This window comes from Scyliorhinus canicula, chromosome 7, assembly GCF_902713615.1.
Source record: "Scyliorhinus canicula chromosome 7, sScyCan1.1, whole genome shotgun sequence".
NCBI classification, from domain to species: Eukaryota; Metazoa; Chordata; class Chondrichthyes; order Carcharhiniformes; family Scyliorhinidae; genus Scyliorhinus; species Scyliorhinus canicula.
The window spans coordinates 185481198-185498498 of NC_052152.1; the positions used below are offsets into that span (position 1 = coordinate 185481198).

At 40.3% G+C, this 17301-nt stretch overlaps 1 protein-coding gene across 5 annotated transcripts in view; it reads left to right on the forward strand.

Annotated features, from left to right (window-relative positions):
* LOC119969612 (disks large-associated protein 4-like) overlaps nt 1–17301 on the forward strand; it is an 847967-nt gene that overhangs the window by 804969 nt on the left and 25697 nt on the right. For 4 of the 5 annotated variants that reach the window (XM_038803470.1, XM_038803469.1, XM_038803472.1 and 1 more), the window contains 3 exons: nt 4777–4830; nt 14268–14638; nt 16468–16559. In XM_038803470.1, the coding sequence (XP_038659398.1) occupies nt 4777–4830; nt 14268–14638; nt 16468–16559 (517 nt within the window). The remainder of the gene's footprint in view (nt 1–4776; nt 4831–14267; nt 14639–16467; nt 16560–17301) is intronic. The other variant, XM_038803473.1, reaches the window with a different exon arrangement.

Here is a 17301-nt window from a genome sequence, read left to right on the forward strand (position 1 = left end):
TTTGTGAGCAGTTTGCACAGCAAATCGACAAATCGAAAATGGGTTGGTGTGAAATCCTGGACAGGATTCATTGTTAAAAGTGGAGCGGAAGCTTTATTTGAAAGTATAATTTCTAAAACCTGGACTGGATTTCAGAATGCAACCCGCCAAGGGAAAGCATTATTAGGAGAGTCGATTTTAGTACTTATTTTGGAAACTCTCATGTGATAATCAGTAGTTTTCTGAGGAGAAAACCACATACGCTAACTTGAGGTTCAGATTGTACTCTGTATTTGGCCACAGACATCTTGTGTGCTTAAAAGGGACTTTATGTTAATGAGACCATTGTAGTTTAAGATGTACTTTGTAATCCATGTTAATTATTTAAATCTGTGTCTATTTGTTAAGCTAAAGGGGGAGTATAGGAGGGAATAAAGGAGTATTGTATCATCCTGCTTTTCATATTCAATGTTTTTTTTTCTCAGTGGTTAGCACTGCTGCCTCATGGCGTCGAGGACCTGGGTTCAATACCTGACCGAGTCACTGTCTGTGTGGAGTTTACATGTTCTTCCCATGTCTGCGTGAGTCTCACCCCCACAACCCAAAAATATGAGCAGAGTAGGTGAATTGGCCACGCCTAAATTGCTCCTTAATTGGAAAATGAAAATAAAATGTTTTTTCTTGCTAAAACTCATTAGCGCTCCTGTGACTCTTCCACATTTTTAAATAAAAATTACGGTCTCGTGAGTCCAGTTGCCATCCTGGGATCTTCCCATTCAGTTATAACATCAAATGGGATCGTAACATTAGTGATACTGAACCTTAGTGATCCTCCCTGCATCCCAGCATCTAACCACTCATCTCTTCCCTCCACCCGCCCCCATCAAATTATCCTTAAAATTATTACAGGGACATTCCATTTTTCAAGCAGATATTCAACCAAGAGCACTCGCCTGACGGTAGCTGCAAATAGAAACTCCTGATGCTGACGTTTAGACCGGCTCTGTGATTTTCTGGCGGGCTTTTCAAAGCGAACCACTAACCGGCCCAAATGTTGGAAGCGGCGGTTTCTATTCACAACTGCTGTCGATGAAACTCTCCTGAAAGACACTTTTTAAAAAAAATCCGAACAGTCAGGTTGGTGGTTTTGATTTTTCATCCGATTTATTTTTAGGTCTGCTGCTCAGTTTGAAATCGGTTTAAAACACCAAGCATGTGCCAGCCCCCTGGCCCTCGGGTCCGGTGTTTGGCACAGTCTGCGCACCTCACCCACCACCCCTGCCCAAAAGAAGAGGTAGGCTAGCTCTGCTCCTTTCCCACTTGTCATTTGGCCACAACAGGCTTTTCTTTATTAAAGAGTGCGCTTGCTAGTTCAGTGAATGTTTTGTTGTCTAGATACTGTGACTGCAAAAGGCACAAGTTTTCTTGTAAGTTTTTTCAAAGAGAATAGTGTTTTTTTTCTTCTTTATTTGTTCATGGGATGTTGGTATCACATTTATTGCTCATCCCTGAGGATATTTAAGAGTCAACCACATTGCCATGGGTCTGGAGTCACATGTAGATGAGACCAGGTAAGAATGACAGATTTTCTTCCCTAAAGGACATAGTGAACCAGATAGGTTTCTAACGACAATTGACAGCGGTGGTTTCATGGTCATCATTAGACTTTTAATTGAATTCAAATTCCATCATCTGTCCTGGTGGGATTTGAACCCAGATCCCCAGCGCATTCATTACCCTGGGTCTCTGGATCACTAGTCCAGCAACAATGACACTTATGCCGCTGCCGCCCCAAGGATTAAATTAAATTAAATTAATTTTTAAAACGAAACAGAAATCATAAAGCACTGACACTCAAATGCACGCAATTACACACTCACGTAAATTACCAAGTGAAAGGTTGGATTAAACCGTTTTTAGAAGTCTAGAAAAGTCAGTTCTGCACTGATTTGGTAGAATGATACCTTGGATGGTTTCAGACTCGGCTCAGTCGTGAGAAACTAAAATGCAGTCTTCGCCCAGTGATTTCAGCCCAATTCATTTATTTGCAGTGTAAAGCATGGCTTTGTAATACTATTTTAAGTACACTTATAAAAATGCAAGTTGTTGGTATGCACACATATGAAGACTACAGAAATCTTTTTGTGCATTTGTCTTTTTTTAAATGAATCAAATAACTAAGTACATAAACGTACAAAAATGAGTGATAATTTCAGAATTGTTGAAGGCTTGTTAAAAATAGTTTACCTGCATTTGAATAAGATGTAAAAGTTTGTTATATGGAAGTTGGTGTTTGTTTGCCATACAAAATCATTTGAAAATTTGGGTGGAGTACCCAGCTGTTGCTTTGCTTATAAAATATATCCACAGGGTAATAAACTTCTGTCATCAGAGCTTAACATGCTACACCTTCAATTTTTGGATTTGAAACAGTGATGAAATATGATCAGGCATTAGCCTTAGCTCGGTGGTAGCACGCCCTCTTCTGAATCAGAATGGGCTTAAGTCTGTGTTCCAACCTAATGCTTCAGTTCATTACTGAGGGATATTTGCACTGTTTGAGGTGCCTTCATTTTGGTGAAACATTAAACATCTTACCTCTGACTTGGACCCAAAGGATCCTATGGCACTATTCAAAGAAGAAAGGGTATCTATCCCAATGTCCTCCACAAAATATGAATTCTTACTTCATCACCATTTTTGAAATATTGCTATCATGGCTACATGCTTCCTAAATTACAGCAGTGATTACACTTCAGTAACTATAAATGCTTTGGGAACTCCTGAGATTGTGAAAAGTTCTGTATAAATGGAAATTCTGAAGTAATTACAGAAATGAAAATCATACATTTGTTCGAAATGCAGACTGCAAACATTGTAAATTGTCTGTATTATTATTTGTCCCAAAACTGAAAAGTAAATGATAGTTGCGTACTGATAGTTTTTGAAATGTAATTTTCAAACTCATTTTAAATACTGCAAATGTGGTATAAATTACAGAGACCATATTTTTCAATAGAAATATTTGTGAAGGCTATAAGCATTCACCCCTATTAAGGAGCTGATTGAGCATTAATGTCTGGAGCTCACACATGCATCGTGCAAAGTGGATATCAGGAGGCTGGTGTAAAAGTTGTGTTCAGCTGCTCCAGAAGCTTTGCTCCAACAACATCTCGCCGAGAGACTCTATTCATATACATAGAAGAATGCAATTTACAGGACTTGCCACACCAAAAAAGATTTGAGGTTACTCATTCAGTTGTAAGTATTTATCAATGCCTCTTATTAGTGGTTACTTAACGCTTACCGCCATCACAGTTATTTCTGCAAAACATGGTCTGTGTGCACTATTCAATAAAAAAAAAGTACCTGAAATAATGTTGAGTCAATTTTTAAGCTGAAGCCAATTTTAACATTGGTAAACTGGATTTCTGCCCATTTATTACATTTTATAATCCACAGTGAGCGCTGATCTGCTGAAAGATTACTTAATTCATCACCTTATTTTTGCCTGATTTCTCCCCTCATCTCAGCTGCAGGTATTGACTCCTTGCTGTCATTTGGGTTCTGAGTGCTTGGTCCTGTTCAGAACTTCAACGAAATCGCTATCTATCCTATGTGAGCCTTGTTGATGGTTTCAGTGCTGTTTACTTGTTTGGGGTGGCAGTGAGGAGGTAGGGGGATTTAGTAATTGTACAATGAGCCTGTTGCTGGCCTCACTTGAATCTGTGAACATGTACTTTTTCAACCGGGAGTTCTTTAATAGCTCTCAGGAAAAGAAACACCGTGATTTTGTTTCCCCCTCCTTGGCACTAGGAAGCCGAATTGTAGCACTCTTGCCATACCCTGTTGGTGATCAACTAATGGATCACAAGCTGAGGATTGTGACAGTTACTAGATCAACTTGCTAAACCATTGATTACATTCTTTAGACAGTCGTCGTGCACATAATAAAAGCAAATTACTGCGTGCACATAATTTTGAGCGCATTTTTTGTATTAGTCCAAGGTCAGTGGTATTGTGTTTTGGGAGCCTATTTTTCTCAAAATAAAGAAATATGAGTGATAGATGACTACAAAAGTGGGAAATTACAAGACTGGGTTTTAAACCCAGACATTTAGTGAAATGAATTGTGATTTGACTGGATTCCAGCTGTGATTACTTATTCCTGTTCTCTTCCACATATGAGAGAATGCTTCTTTGTAATTGAAATACAGTTGTAGGCCAGACTTAATTTGGGATAGTGGTGCCCAAGGGATGGTTTTAATAGGAGGTGCACAATAAACTTGTCATTCAGCATGTTCTTTTCACTTCAGCCTTGAAAGTATTTGTTGTATGTTGCAGAATATATAACGCCTGTCTTTATCAGAAAGAAGATTCTATTTAAGCTTGCACTCCACACAATATATTCAGTTGCAAGGGCCTTTGATCCACTGTTAAATTCTGGTATAGATCTAATGTGTAGTATTCTATGGAGTTGATTTTCTGCAGAGAAAACTGGGAACTTAAGTGATTCAAATCCAATTTAGATGAGGCTAGATTTCTTCTTGTCTGTCTCTCTTCGTTGTGTTAAGCCCAGACTTGTGTTTGGAATCTGTATGCCACAAAAACCAAGTGCTGCAATCAAGTTGGATGTGAAGGGATGTCCATATGCCTGTGCGGTTGACTCCATAATTTGCTGCCGAGAACTTGAACCAGTGATGATTTCTCATACCAGGCCAAGGGATATTGGTGCACATTTCCAAATTATTCCACCCCTGGAAACAGCTGCCTAAAAAATTTTCGTTTTGCACACAGATAAAAACCCGGCCACAAACTATGTGCTGAAGAGGAACTATTCTGAGTCTACTGGTAAGATATACTGTGTTTGTGATGTACGATGTAATACGTACGAGAGCTTCAGAACCAACTTATTCTTGGCTGCAAGAATGCAGCAGGTGCTTCGTCTGATGATTGGGCTTTTGAATGTGAAAAATATGCTGCTTTGTAAATTTTAAAAAAAAATCAAGTTTCGTTGTCCTTTTTTTGTACCCACCACTCTTTTCTGTCTTACCTAATTTTTTCTTTGATTCCTTCCAATTTATGCTATCTGTGTTGTCTTTATTTAATTCTGTCCTTGCTGACTTGTATTTTCTTCACTGATGCCCTGTTTACACTGGATGCTTTATTCCAGTGCAACTGTGCCAAAAATGTTTCCAGTGTGAAATGGTCATAACAGCACAGCTGCAGTGTAGCACTTAATTTTTAAACAGAATGTTGGCAGTGTTCATGTTTCCTCATTGCACTAATGGAATACCTGTCCAATTGGCCCATGACGTATCTTGGAAACGTGCATTTGCATCATGATGCAGGCACATAATGCAAATTTTGTTTTCTGGGTACTCTGCTTGTGCATGCACCCTGTACTGTACATTGCGCTGCTATGATGTGATGTTCAGGAAATAGTTATGCTTTTTGCCTGGAGAAAATTGGTACAATTTAATAAATGCAGCTTCAGCAACAAGCAAAGTGTTCTTCAGCAAGTCGATCCTAAATGTTTTTACAGCATTTTATTTGCTGTACTTTCTGACAGAATTTAGTGCATAGAGTCATCTATTTCACTAGTTTCATCCTACTGTCTGCTCAGGGAACAGGGCACAGTTACGTGCAGTTAAAGCAGAAACTTCAAGATTATTTGTACTTTAACATTCCCTACCCATAATAGCCAAAAGGGTGGAATTTGCATTGGAAGAAATATTTTTCTGAAGTGTTTAATTGACGGGGAGGGAAGTGTTAAAGCTAGCCTGTTTTCTGCATTTGTGTGCAAGTGCACTAGTTCGCTGTAAGTTTGTTTATGAACTGTACGTATACATAACTATGTTATACATGTATATAATTTGACTCAGTTTCGCTGTGTTTCAATGGCAGCAGAGGACATCCTGTTCTGTGTACTTACTGTATCTACAATAGCTAATATACTGAAATCTGCTAAATATTTACTAAAACTGTTGGTTTTCTCGTTGGAATAATTGTTACATGTTCAGTAAATGCAATTCAGTGTTGCACATGCACTGTAAAACATCATGTGTTGGATTTTTATTTATACTAACTGAATTTTCTGGTGGCGTTGCATTTTTAGTTTCATCATTTAATCTTATTCCAATAGCTTGCTTTGTGTTTTTTCCAAAAAAATTGTTTGTTCAACATTGATTTTGTTTCAATCTGATACTGTTCTCTGTGTAACTGGTTGTACTGTCAGTCAGAAATTCAAAATGAAATTACTGTTACCATTCCTGTCGCCATCCAATTTAAGTCAAAAGAAATTCATGCTTCGAAGATGACAAATTTGCTGTTACAGATTAAAGCTGTGCAGATGACTCGATTGTTGATATGTAATGTGTAAGTATTTAACGTAGTTTAAATGTATACTTGCACTTAATTGCATCTAGTGACCACTTATCTTGGACCTAGCCAGCAGTTAACAAAATTAAGTATGAATTAACCGTTGTAACGTATTTATCTTTGTATTGAGTGTTGTTACTTAGTCGAGCCATTCTGGATTACACCCACTGAATTAAGTACAGGAGCATGCTTTTCCATTCCAAGAACCTATTGCATTTAACCAGAGCAACGACAGACTTTTGGTGGAATACAATTACATATTTCTTCTACAGTCCATTTGAAAATATTCCTCCTGATTTCACAACTCAGTGGTCGAGCTCCAATTTTTAAGATAATTTCCATTTTCTGGATTTGTCCATCAGAGAAAACAACATATCTATCTACTCTATCATCACTTAATCATACAAATAAATTGGACCAGGCTGCAAATCAGACAAGTCTGTTTGTTTCAGTCTGGAATCTCAGTTTTTGTTTAGATGAATCATAGAACATAGAACTTACAGGCCCTTTGGCCCTTGATGTTACGCCGACCTGTGAAACCAATCTAAAGCCCATCTACACTATTCCTTTATCATCCATATGTTTATCCAATGACCATGTAAATGCCCTTAATGTTGGTGAGTCCACTACTGTTGCAGGCAAGGCACTCCACGCCCTTACTACTCTGTGTAAAGAATCTACCTCTGACATATGTCCTATATCTATCTTCCCTCAATTTAAAGCTATGTCCCCTCGTACTAGCCATCACCATCCGAGGAAAAAGGCTCTCACTGTCCACCCTATTTAATCCTCTGATCTTTTGCATGCCTCAATTAAGTCACCTCTTAACCTTCTTCTCTCGAACGAAAACAGCCTTAAGTCCCTCAACCTTTCCTCATAAGATCTTTCCTCCATACCAGGCAACTTCCTGGTAAATCTCCTCTTGTGCCCTTTCCAATGCTTCCACATCCTGCCTATAATGCAGCGACCAGAACTGCACGCAATACTCCAAATGCGACCGCACCAGAGTTTTGTACACCTGTAACATGACCTCATGGCTCCGAAAATCAATCCCTCTGCCAATAAAAGCTAACACACCGTATGCCTTTTTAACAACCCTATCAACCTGGGTAGCAACTTTCAGGGATCTATGTACATGGACACCGAGATCTCTCTCCTCATCCACACTATCAAAAATCTTACATTGGGCCAGTACTCTGTCTTCCTGTTACTCCTTCCAAAATGAATCACCTCACACTTTTCTGCATTAAACTCCATTTGTCACCTCTCAGCCCAGCTCTGCAGCTTATCTATGTCCCTCTGTAACCTATCATGTTTGGCAATGGTGCGTGTTTGAGCCGTTCAAACACTCGTACGTAAGGGAGATGGTAGTATGATGGTGATGTTACTGGATAAGTAATATGAACCAATGCTCATGGGGCACTGGTTCAAATTCCACCATACTATCTGGTGTAATTTAATTAATCAATCTGGAATTAAAAGCTAGTCTAATGGTGACCATGAAACCATTCTGAATTGTTGTAAAAACCAATCTGATTCACTAATGTACTTTTGGGAAGGAAATCTAATGTCCTAGCCTGCTTTGGCCTATATGTGACACCAGACCCACAGAAATGTGGGTGATATCCTTTGAAATGGCCTGGCAGGCCACTCAGTTGTGTCATATTGTGACAAAGTCTAAAAAGAATGCAACCCAGCATTGACCAATGCACCAGAAGCGACAATGGCACACCTGCCCTCTTGGCCCTGCAAAGTCCTCTTTAACAACCTATCGGAGCTTGTATCAAAATTGGGAGATTTGTTCCACAGGCCAGTCCTGCAACAGCCCAGGCATAGCCATACTCACGGCATCATATCTGACAATGCCAGAGTCATGACTGTCCACCAACAGGACAGGCCCACCAGAAGTGGTGGGACACTGGTGTACAGTTGGTAGGGAGTTGCCCTGGGCAATGTCTCAGACATTGACTCCGGATGTCATGAAGTCTCATGGCACAGGTCAAACATGGGCAAGGAAACCTCCCACTGGTTATTCTGACCTATGAATCAGTACACCTCCATGTTGAACACCACCTGCAGGAAACACTGAAGGTGGCAATGGCACAGAAGGTATTCTGGTTAGGGGATTTGAATGTCCATCACCAAAAGTGGCTCGATAGCACCGCTACTACTGAACTGGCCATGTCCTCAAGGCCATAGATGCTAGACTGGGTCTTTGGCATGTAGTGAGGGAATAAACCAGAAGGAAAACCTGCTTGTGTTGACTTCATCCTCACAAACCTACCTGTCGCAGATGCATCTGTCTATGACTGTGTTGGCATGACCACCGCACAATCCTGTGGAGATGAAGTCCTTTCTTAACATTGTGGCTTCCCTCCATTTGTGTTGTGTGGCACTACCACTGTGTAAATGGGATAGATTTGAACAGATCTAGCAACTTACAGGGGCGGCACGGTGGGGCACTGGTTAGCACTGCTGCCTCACAGCGCCGAGGACCCGAGTTAAATCCCGGCCCCGGGTCACTTTCCATGTGGGGTTTGCACATTCTCCCCATGACGATGTGGGTCTCACCCCCACAATACAAAGGTGTGCAGGTTGTGTGGATTGGCCAAGCTAAATTGCCCCTCAATTGGAAGAAAAAAGAATTGGGTAGTCTAAATCTATCTCAAAAAAGATCTAGCAACTTAAAACTGGGTGGTGCCCAAAAAACACTGGGCCATCAGCATAGATATATTCAACCACAATATGTAATCTCATGGCCCAGCATATCCCTCACTCTCCCATTCCAATCAAGGAATACAGGAAGGTGTGCCAGGAGCAGCATCAGGTATACTTAAAAATTTGTTGTCAACCTGGTGAAGCTACGACTACTTGCATGCCAAGTAGCAGAAATAGCATCCGATAGCTGGAGCTAAGCAATCTCGCAACCAGAGGATCAGATCTAAGCTCTGAATTTTGGCCACATCCAGTTGTGAATGGTGGTGAACAATTAAACATCTCTCTGCAGGCGGAGGCTCCACAAATGTCACCATCTTTACTTTAATAAATTTAGAGTGCCCAATTCAATTTTTCCAATTAAAGGGCAATTTAGCGTGGCCAATCCACCTACCCTGCACATCTTTGAGTTGTGGCGGCAAAACCTATGCAAACACGAGGAGAATGTGCAAACTCCACATTGACAGTGACCCAGAGCCTCGATTGAACCTGGGACCTCAGCAGGGTGTCCACATCTTCAATTATGGAGAAGCCAGCACATCAGTGCAAAGCATAAGGCTGAACCATTTGAGGCCACCTTCAGCTAGAAGTGACAATCTATTGCCGCCTCCTGCTAAGGTTCCCAGCATCTTCGGAAAATTTGAATCACTCCTCATAAATGACTGAAGGCGCAAAATACTGCAAAGACTAACCATGTCCCTGACCAAGCTGTTCCAAAACAGCAACAACACTGACATCTACCCAGCAATATAGAAAATTGCCCAGATATCTCCTGGGGGTTCCCATTGACCAGACATTTAACTAGACCAGCCATTTAAATACTGTGGCTACAAGAGCAGGTCAGAGGCTTGCAATGCTGCAGTGAGTAACTGACCTCCTGACTCCCCAAACCCTGTCCACTATCTACAAATCAGGGGTGTGATGGCATATACTCCACTTACCTAGATGTGCAGCTCTAAAAGCACTCCACTAGCTTGACATCATCCAGAATAAAGCAGCCTGCTTGATTGTAGCAGTGCAGCAGTGTGTACTGTGGCAACTCACTGAGGTACCTACACCAAAGTCCAAACCTATGACCTTTACCAGCTGGAAGTATAAGGGCAGAAGATGCACGAGAACAACCTGCAAGTTCCCCTTCAAGCCATACACCATCCTGACTTGGAGCTAAATTGCCATTCCTTCACTCGCTGGGTGAAAATCATGGAATTCTCTTAGTAACAGAATTGTGGTGTTCCTACAACACATTAGCTGCAGTGCTTCAAGAAGACAGCACACCACCACCTTCTCAAGTGCAGTTAGGGATGGGCAATAAATGCTTGCTTAGCCAGCGATGCCCGCATTCATCCCATAAACAAATATTTTAAAATAATGTTCTGTGAAGTTGAGATTTTGGATGGGTTCAGGTCAGTTGATACGTCAGGCCGTTTTTCCCCCAGGTCATAGATCTGTTCTGGAATTAGCTTTTATCATCGGCTGGCAAGAAGCAACCAGTTTTATGCCCATTATTCTGTGAATCAACTCGTGGCTTTCTGTGGAGTTTATGGAGACGGTGACTATTTGAGGAGATATGCAATTAAGAAACTAAGTAGCTGGAAATTTCTCTTGATATTCATATAGATTATAAAGTGCAATGGAGCTCACATTTGGTCCTTAGTTTATGAAAAATTGTGAATATAGCACTTCAAAAATCACTTGGAATTATAGCTTATAATTTATATAGCCTATTTTATACTTGGGTATATTTCAGGAAATACATAAAAATACACCATTATGAAATTACTCGCTCTGCTGAGATCCTTGATGAAGTGGCCACCGACTGAACTTTTGTCAGTCCCTTTAATCAGTGGTTTTATACTGATATGGTATTACCCAAGTAATTAATTACACTGTGTTAAGCTGCGACAACCATGTGTAGCAAAATAAACTTGTCCAATTGGACAAGTTCCTAACTATAATGTGCCTTAAATTTGGTGGTGACCTTATTTCAGTAACAAGGTTTTTTGGTAATTAATTGACATTGATTTTGTGATGATCTGCAGCTATGGTTCAGCAATCTGTGCTTGGTTGACAGTACTTGAGATTTCTCACCTGACAGGATTATTTTCTCATCTGTTGATTTACATATGGACCATCTGTATATAAAGAGAGTACTTCACCCTGAGGGGTGCAGCTGGTATTAATGAGTTTGTATCAAGGTCATTCCCCTAAGCATTGACATAGTCTATAAAACAAAGACCCATATGTGAGTCAATACAATAAATGTATTTATTTATGAAACTAGCATGATAAAACATTCCTAAATATAACAGCTGTTAAACTGATTAAGTGATTTATGTTGCTGTAACTGTTCACTTGTATAACTCTTGCTCGTCATGCCGAGGTGGTTGATGCTTCATGCAAGTTGTACTGTCCTGAAATCTGTCGATCAAGATTTTTTTTTAAAAATCCACAACATGTTTATCCTGGAGGCTCAAGTTTTACTTTGAAATTGCAGGATCAAAAGGAGACCATTTAGCCACTTAAACCTATTCTGCCATTCCGCTGGATTATGACAGATCTATACCTCAACCTCATTTATTTGCATTTTCTTGATTTGCCTAAAAGAAAACTCTTTCAGTCTTGAAATTTTAAGTTGACCCGGCATCCACATCCACAGTGGAAATGTTCCCAGATCTCTACGACTCTTTTTATGGAAAGGAGCTCCTTGTTTCAGTCTTAAATGACCTAGCTCTAGTTTAAGATTGTTCACTCCAGTTCTGGATTTTCCACCAGTAGAAACAGTTTCTGCATCTGTCCTGTCAACGTTCTTTATTAATTTAATTTGCCCCTAATCCATGTAACACCCGAGAATACAAACCAAGTTTATAGCTTGCATTCCTTTCATCACAATTTATTATTTTTTAAAAAATGAAATGAAAATGAAAATCGCTTATTGTCACGAGTAGGCTTCAATGAAATTACTGTGAAAAGTCGCCACATTACTGTCGCCACATTCCGGCGCCTGTCCGGGGAGGCTGGTACGGGAATCGAACCGTGCTGCTGGCCTGCTTGGTCTGCTTTTAAAAGCCAGCGATTTAGCCCAGTGAGCTAAAATTTAGAGTACCCAATTATTTTTTCCAATTGAGGGTTAATTTAGAGTGGCCAATCCACCTAATTTGCACATCTTTGGGGTATGGGGGTGAAACCCACGCAGACACGGGGAGAATGTGCAAACTCCACACACAGTGACCCAGGGCCGGGATTCGAACCCGGGTCCTCAGCGCCATAGGCAGCAATGCTAACCACTGCCGCCGTGCTGCCCCTTCATCACAATTTGTGTTCTTTTAGGCCTGATTTTTTTCTTGTGAATCTGCACTGCGCATTCTCCAAGGCCAATATATGCTTCCTACGGTTTAGTGCCCAAAATGGAATGCATTGTTCGAATGTGGTTCTGATCAGATCTATGTAAACCTTGATTAACACTTCCTAAGAGCATAGGGAAGCTACAGCAGGTAATAGATAGCCAAGGATCCGGATAATAGGGTATAATATGGGCAAATGGGAAATTATACATTTTTGGCAGGAAAAATAAAAAAGAAGCATACCTGGGTGTCTTAGTGCATGAATCACAAAGAGTTGGAATGCAGGTACAGAAAGTAATTAGGGAAGTGAACAGATTGATATTGTTCATTGCAAGGGGAATTGAATGCAGAAGTATGGTGAAGACCACATCTTAATTTATATGTAAGGTACGGGTTTCCTTATTTAAGGAAGGGTAGAAATGCATTGGAAGCAGTTCTGAGCAGGTCTACCAGATTAATACCTGGAATGGTTTGGATAGGCAAGGTTTGTATCTGCTGGAGTTTAGAGGTGATGATATCATAGATATCATAGAATTTACAGTGCAGAAGGAGGCCATTCGGCCCATCGAGTCTGCACCGGCTCTTGGAAAGAGCACCCTACCCAACACCTCCCCCTATCCCAATAACCCAGTAACTCCACCCAACACTAAGGGCAATTTTGGACACTAAGGGCAATTTATCATGGCCAATCCACCTAACCTGCACATTTTTGGACTGTGGGAGGAAACCGGAGCACCCGGAGGAAACCCACGCACACACGGGGAGGATGTGCAGACTCCGCACAGACAGTGATCCAAGCTGGAATCGAACCTGGGACCCTGGAGCTGTGAAGCCATTGTGCTATCCACAATGCTACCATGCTGCCCATTGCTACCATGCTGCCCATGATTTGATTTGATTGAGGTGATTTGATTGAATCACAAGATCCTGGAGGGTCTTAATAAGGTGGATGTGGAGAGGATGTTTCCTCTTGTGGGAGAATCTAGTACAAGGGTCACTGTTCAAAAATAAGACGTCACCCAATATAGACAAATGAGAATTTGTTTCTCAGGTGGGCCTTTGGAGCTCTTCCTCAAAGGGTGGCGAAAGCAGAGTCTTTGAATATTTTTAAGGGAGAAGTAGGTAGATTCTTGAATAAGCGAGGGGGTGATAGGTTATTGGGGGTAAGCAGGATATCTTTATATGCTCACTTTAGAACTCCGCCCAACCCTCTTCCTTGCACATCAGTTGTCTTTATTCTTGTACCTGTCTACTACCTGTTCCTCATGTATGCACATGGATACCAAAATCCCTTTGCTCCTTCACAATTCTTGTCTTTCCATGCTATGAAAATATTTGTTTTTCTCTATTCCAAATTGTGTGACCTCATTCATTCCACCTGCCACTCCTTTTTGCTTATTTGCTTAATTTGCCTGTGTCCTTTTATAACTTCCTATTCCCATTTACACAACTTAGTGTACCTCCTAACGTGATGTCATCTGGCCATCTAAACAGCTTAGTATCTCCCAACAGAATGCTATCTGCAAACTTTGATATTCAATTCTCATCCAAGTTAGAACTGAGTTTCCAGCACCATTGCCTCTAGGGAGCACCACTTTTCTCATTTCACTAATAAAATAATGTTCCATTACTGTTTCTGGCCTCCTAACAAATTACCAACCCATCTGATAAGGTTACTACCAACTCTGTCCACTTAGTTCCAGTATAATTCAAAATATGCCATCATATCAAAGTATAGAAATGGAGCATGAAAAGGAATTCTCCAGAATGAACATTTTTTAGCAAATTCGAAAATTTTATTATAAAAATTTGTTAAATTTTATTTGTTTTTTCCTCTTTTCCACTCTCTAGTGTCATCGTGTATAACCACTTATAAGAAGACTCCTCCACCAGTTCCACCGCGAACCACATCTAAACCATTTATTTCAGTTACAGTCCAGAGCAGCACAGAATCGGCACAAGATACGTACCTCGACAATCAGGACCACAAGAGTGATCTAAACAGTCAGTCTGGTCTCAGCAATTCTTCAGACAGCTTGGATAGTGCCAGGGCTCTGAATACTACTATAACAGGAAGCATTGGTGCTCCAGTTCGAGAACAGTTAGACAACCAAAACCAACACCGAAATGCTACAGTGACAACTGAGAAGGGACCACTTGTTACTGAGGACCCAAAGGTGGAACCTCCCCCAAAAAGGAAGCTCTCTTCTATAGGCATACAGGTAATTTCTGCCAGATATTTTGTAGGTTAAAAGTGTGTTACATGGTATTCAGAAAATTCAGACTTGTGCAGTTTTCAAGCAGCCTATTGTGTCTTAGGTCTTGATGTCAGTTGGAAGATTTAACAGGAATGTTAAAACTTTGATAGATGGTGTGGGAAAACCATCTAAACTCTATAAAGTTTGGATTCTAATTGTCGATGCGTGAAAAACAAATGTGAGGGCAAATCATGCTTTCAGTGGTGGCATGAAGACAGTATTGTCATTGCACCCTGTTGGTCAAGGACTATCTTTTTAGAATGCTACAAGCAAGTTTGGATTTAGTTAACAATGTGCTGCTCTGTTTTTGTAAGAATGCAGCAATGCTAACAGTACGAAGTGCTTTTAAATTTGCATCATTGTAAAAATAGCGGTTCCATTCCGCGGAATTAACAAGAACATTAAATTCCTTTTCTGGGAGAACCCTTTTTTAAAAAAAAACTATTTCCTCATGAGCTTGAATTTATCTAAGAGCATTATAACCCCAGCCTGCCTCAAAACTTCAAATAATTACTCTTTAACTTGCATTTCTGCCAGTGCAAATACCAAATCAAAGTGCCAGTTTCCCTGTGATTTTGGAAAGATTCCCAAATTTATTCTCAGAACTTATTTTATTCCACGCTAGGATAATATTTTAGTTTCTGTAATTGATATATTGTCAAATTATTTCTCATGCATATTAATAATGCTTTCTGAAAACACATAATTACTTTGGGTAGTTGTGCCTTTCACAAGTTAGCACGCCTTGACAGTGATCATATTTGCAGGGTTCTCTCTACACATGTTGATTTGTTTGCTATTTGCAAAATATGACCTTTTTTTACTGTTCAGCTGTCTAATGTACCATGTACTTTGCTGTACTTCAAAGAATTAAAGGTCTATAAAATCTTGCAATTTTTACCGTTCCTGTTTTATCTTGGATTGTTCCTTCGTTGTTATTATTAATTGTATTCCTCAAAATCACCCAAAAGTGGGAAATATGGGTGGGTTATTGTTCAACAGCTTTCATCTTTAGAGAGACCAAGCAACCTATGTGATGCCCCAATACTTTTCCCTTCTATCCTCCCTGCCCCAATTCCTTGCCTGGACTCTGTAAGGACTTACCTTATGACTATGTACCTCAAAAAAAACTCCTATCAAAAGCAATTGTCCTATTGTTTATCCTGGGGAAACGTTCTTTAGCTTAGTATTCGCTTTTTCCTTCAATAATTCTGTGTTCATATTTTCCTTTGACCGTCCCCCTTTGACTGTCTGAATACTTATTGTTACCATTATGTTATAGCTTTACAATTCTATGCCTCCAGTAAGCAAGTTTGAGAGTGTGCTTTCTCTTGTGTGCAATCTCTTTGAGGTGTACTTTGAGTTGGTATTCCTTCCGCCAATGTGTCATATTGCTCGTCAGTCAGCATTCAGTGCAGTTCCATCAAAACAGTTGCAGTAGTACATTTTTCTATGAAGTTCAAATTAAGATATATAAAATAAGGGAAATCTGTAGCCTTCTCAACTGTTAGTGCGTTAATTTGTGCTGGAAATTAGGAAACTTTCTTTGTCGATTAGTTCAGTACGGTACTGACTAGTGGTAATTGTATAAAGATGGCTATACCAGTTTAGCGCTTTTCCTAAGAGGGCCATTGTATTCATTCCTGAATAGATTTTTAGGTGATTTATGGGACTAATTTAAGTGTGGTTCATTTAGTTGCGTTGTTTTAATGCTTCGGACAGAATTGCAGGAAAATTGGAATAGACAATTGCCAAATGTTATCATTGACTTGTAGAGATTTCTTTCTTTTTAGGTTGACTGTTCGCAGAACTTAATTAAGGAACAAGATTCTCAACTTATCAACAAATTCCAATCTATTGGAATACAAGTGGAAGACGAGTGGCAGTGAGTGCAATTAATTCAACCAAATGAATAGATTTAATCTCTTAAACTTCACATTTTTGCACACCCCACCCCATTTGCTGATTAACCTTCTCCTAGGTACCTACTTCCTGGAAATATGCCGTGTTTGCCTTTTGAGCGCGCTTGTCTGATCTTTCCTTTTTGACATCTGGAATAATGAACAAGAACTTTATTTATACAGCAACATCCCAAAGAACTTCATGAACATTATAAATAAAGTATGACACCATAGCCAGATGACCAAAAATGTGGTCCATGAGGCATGTTTTAAGGAGTGCCTTAAAGGAGAAAAGCAAGGTAGAGAGATGTAGGGATGGTATTCTAGAACTTGGGACCCAGGCAACTGAAAACTCAGCCACCAGGAGTGATGAAAATTGAGAATTCGCAAGAGGCCAGATTTAGAGAAGCGTGATTAACTCATAAGGTTATGGAGCATAAGGAAATTACACATGGGCCAGGGAGGGATTGTCCAGAAGCCAATGGGGTCGGCGAGCGCAGGACTGATGGGGCAACAGTTCTTGCGGCAGGTTGAGGCGGGCAGCCGAGTTTTGGGTGACCAAGATTCCAGAAGGTAGAATATAAGTGACCAGCCAGGAGTGCACTGGAATACTCGCGTCTCGAGGTAATGTCCAAGGATGTGCAGGTTAGATTATCGGGTTACGGGCATAGGGCCAGCTAGACGGGACAATGGATCTGGGTATAGTGCTCTTAATGGAGAGTAGGT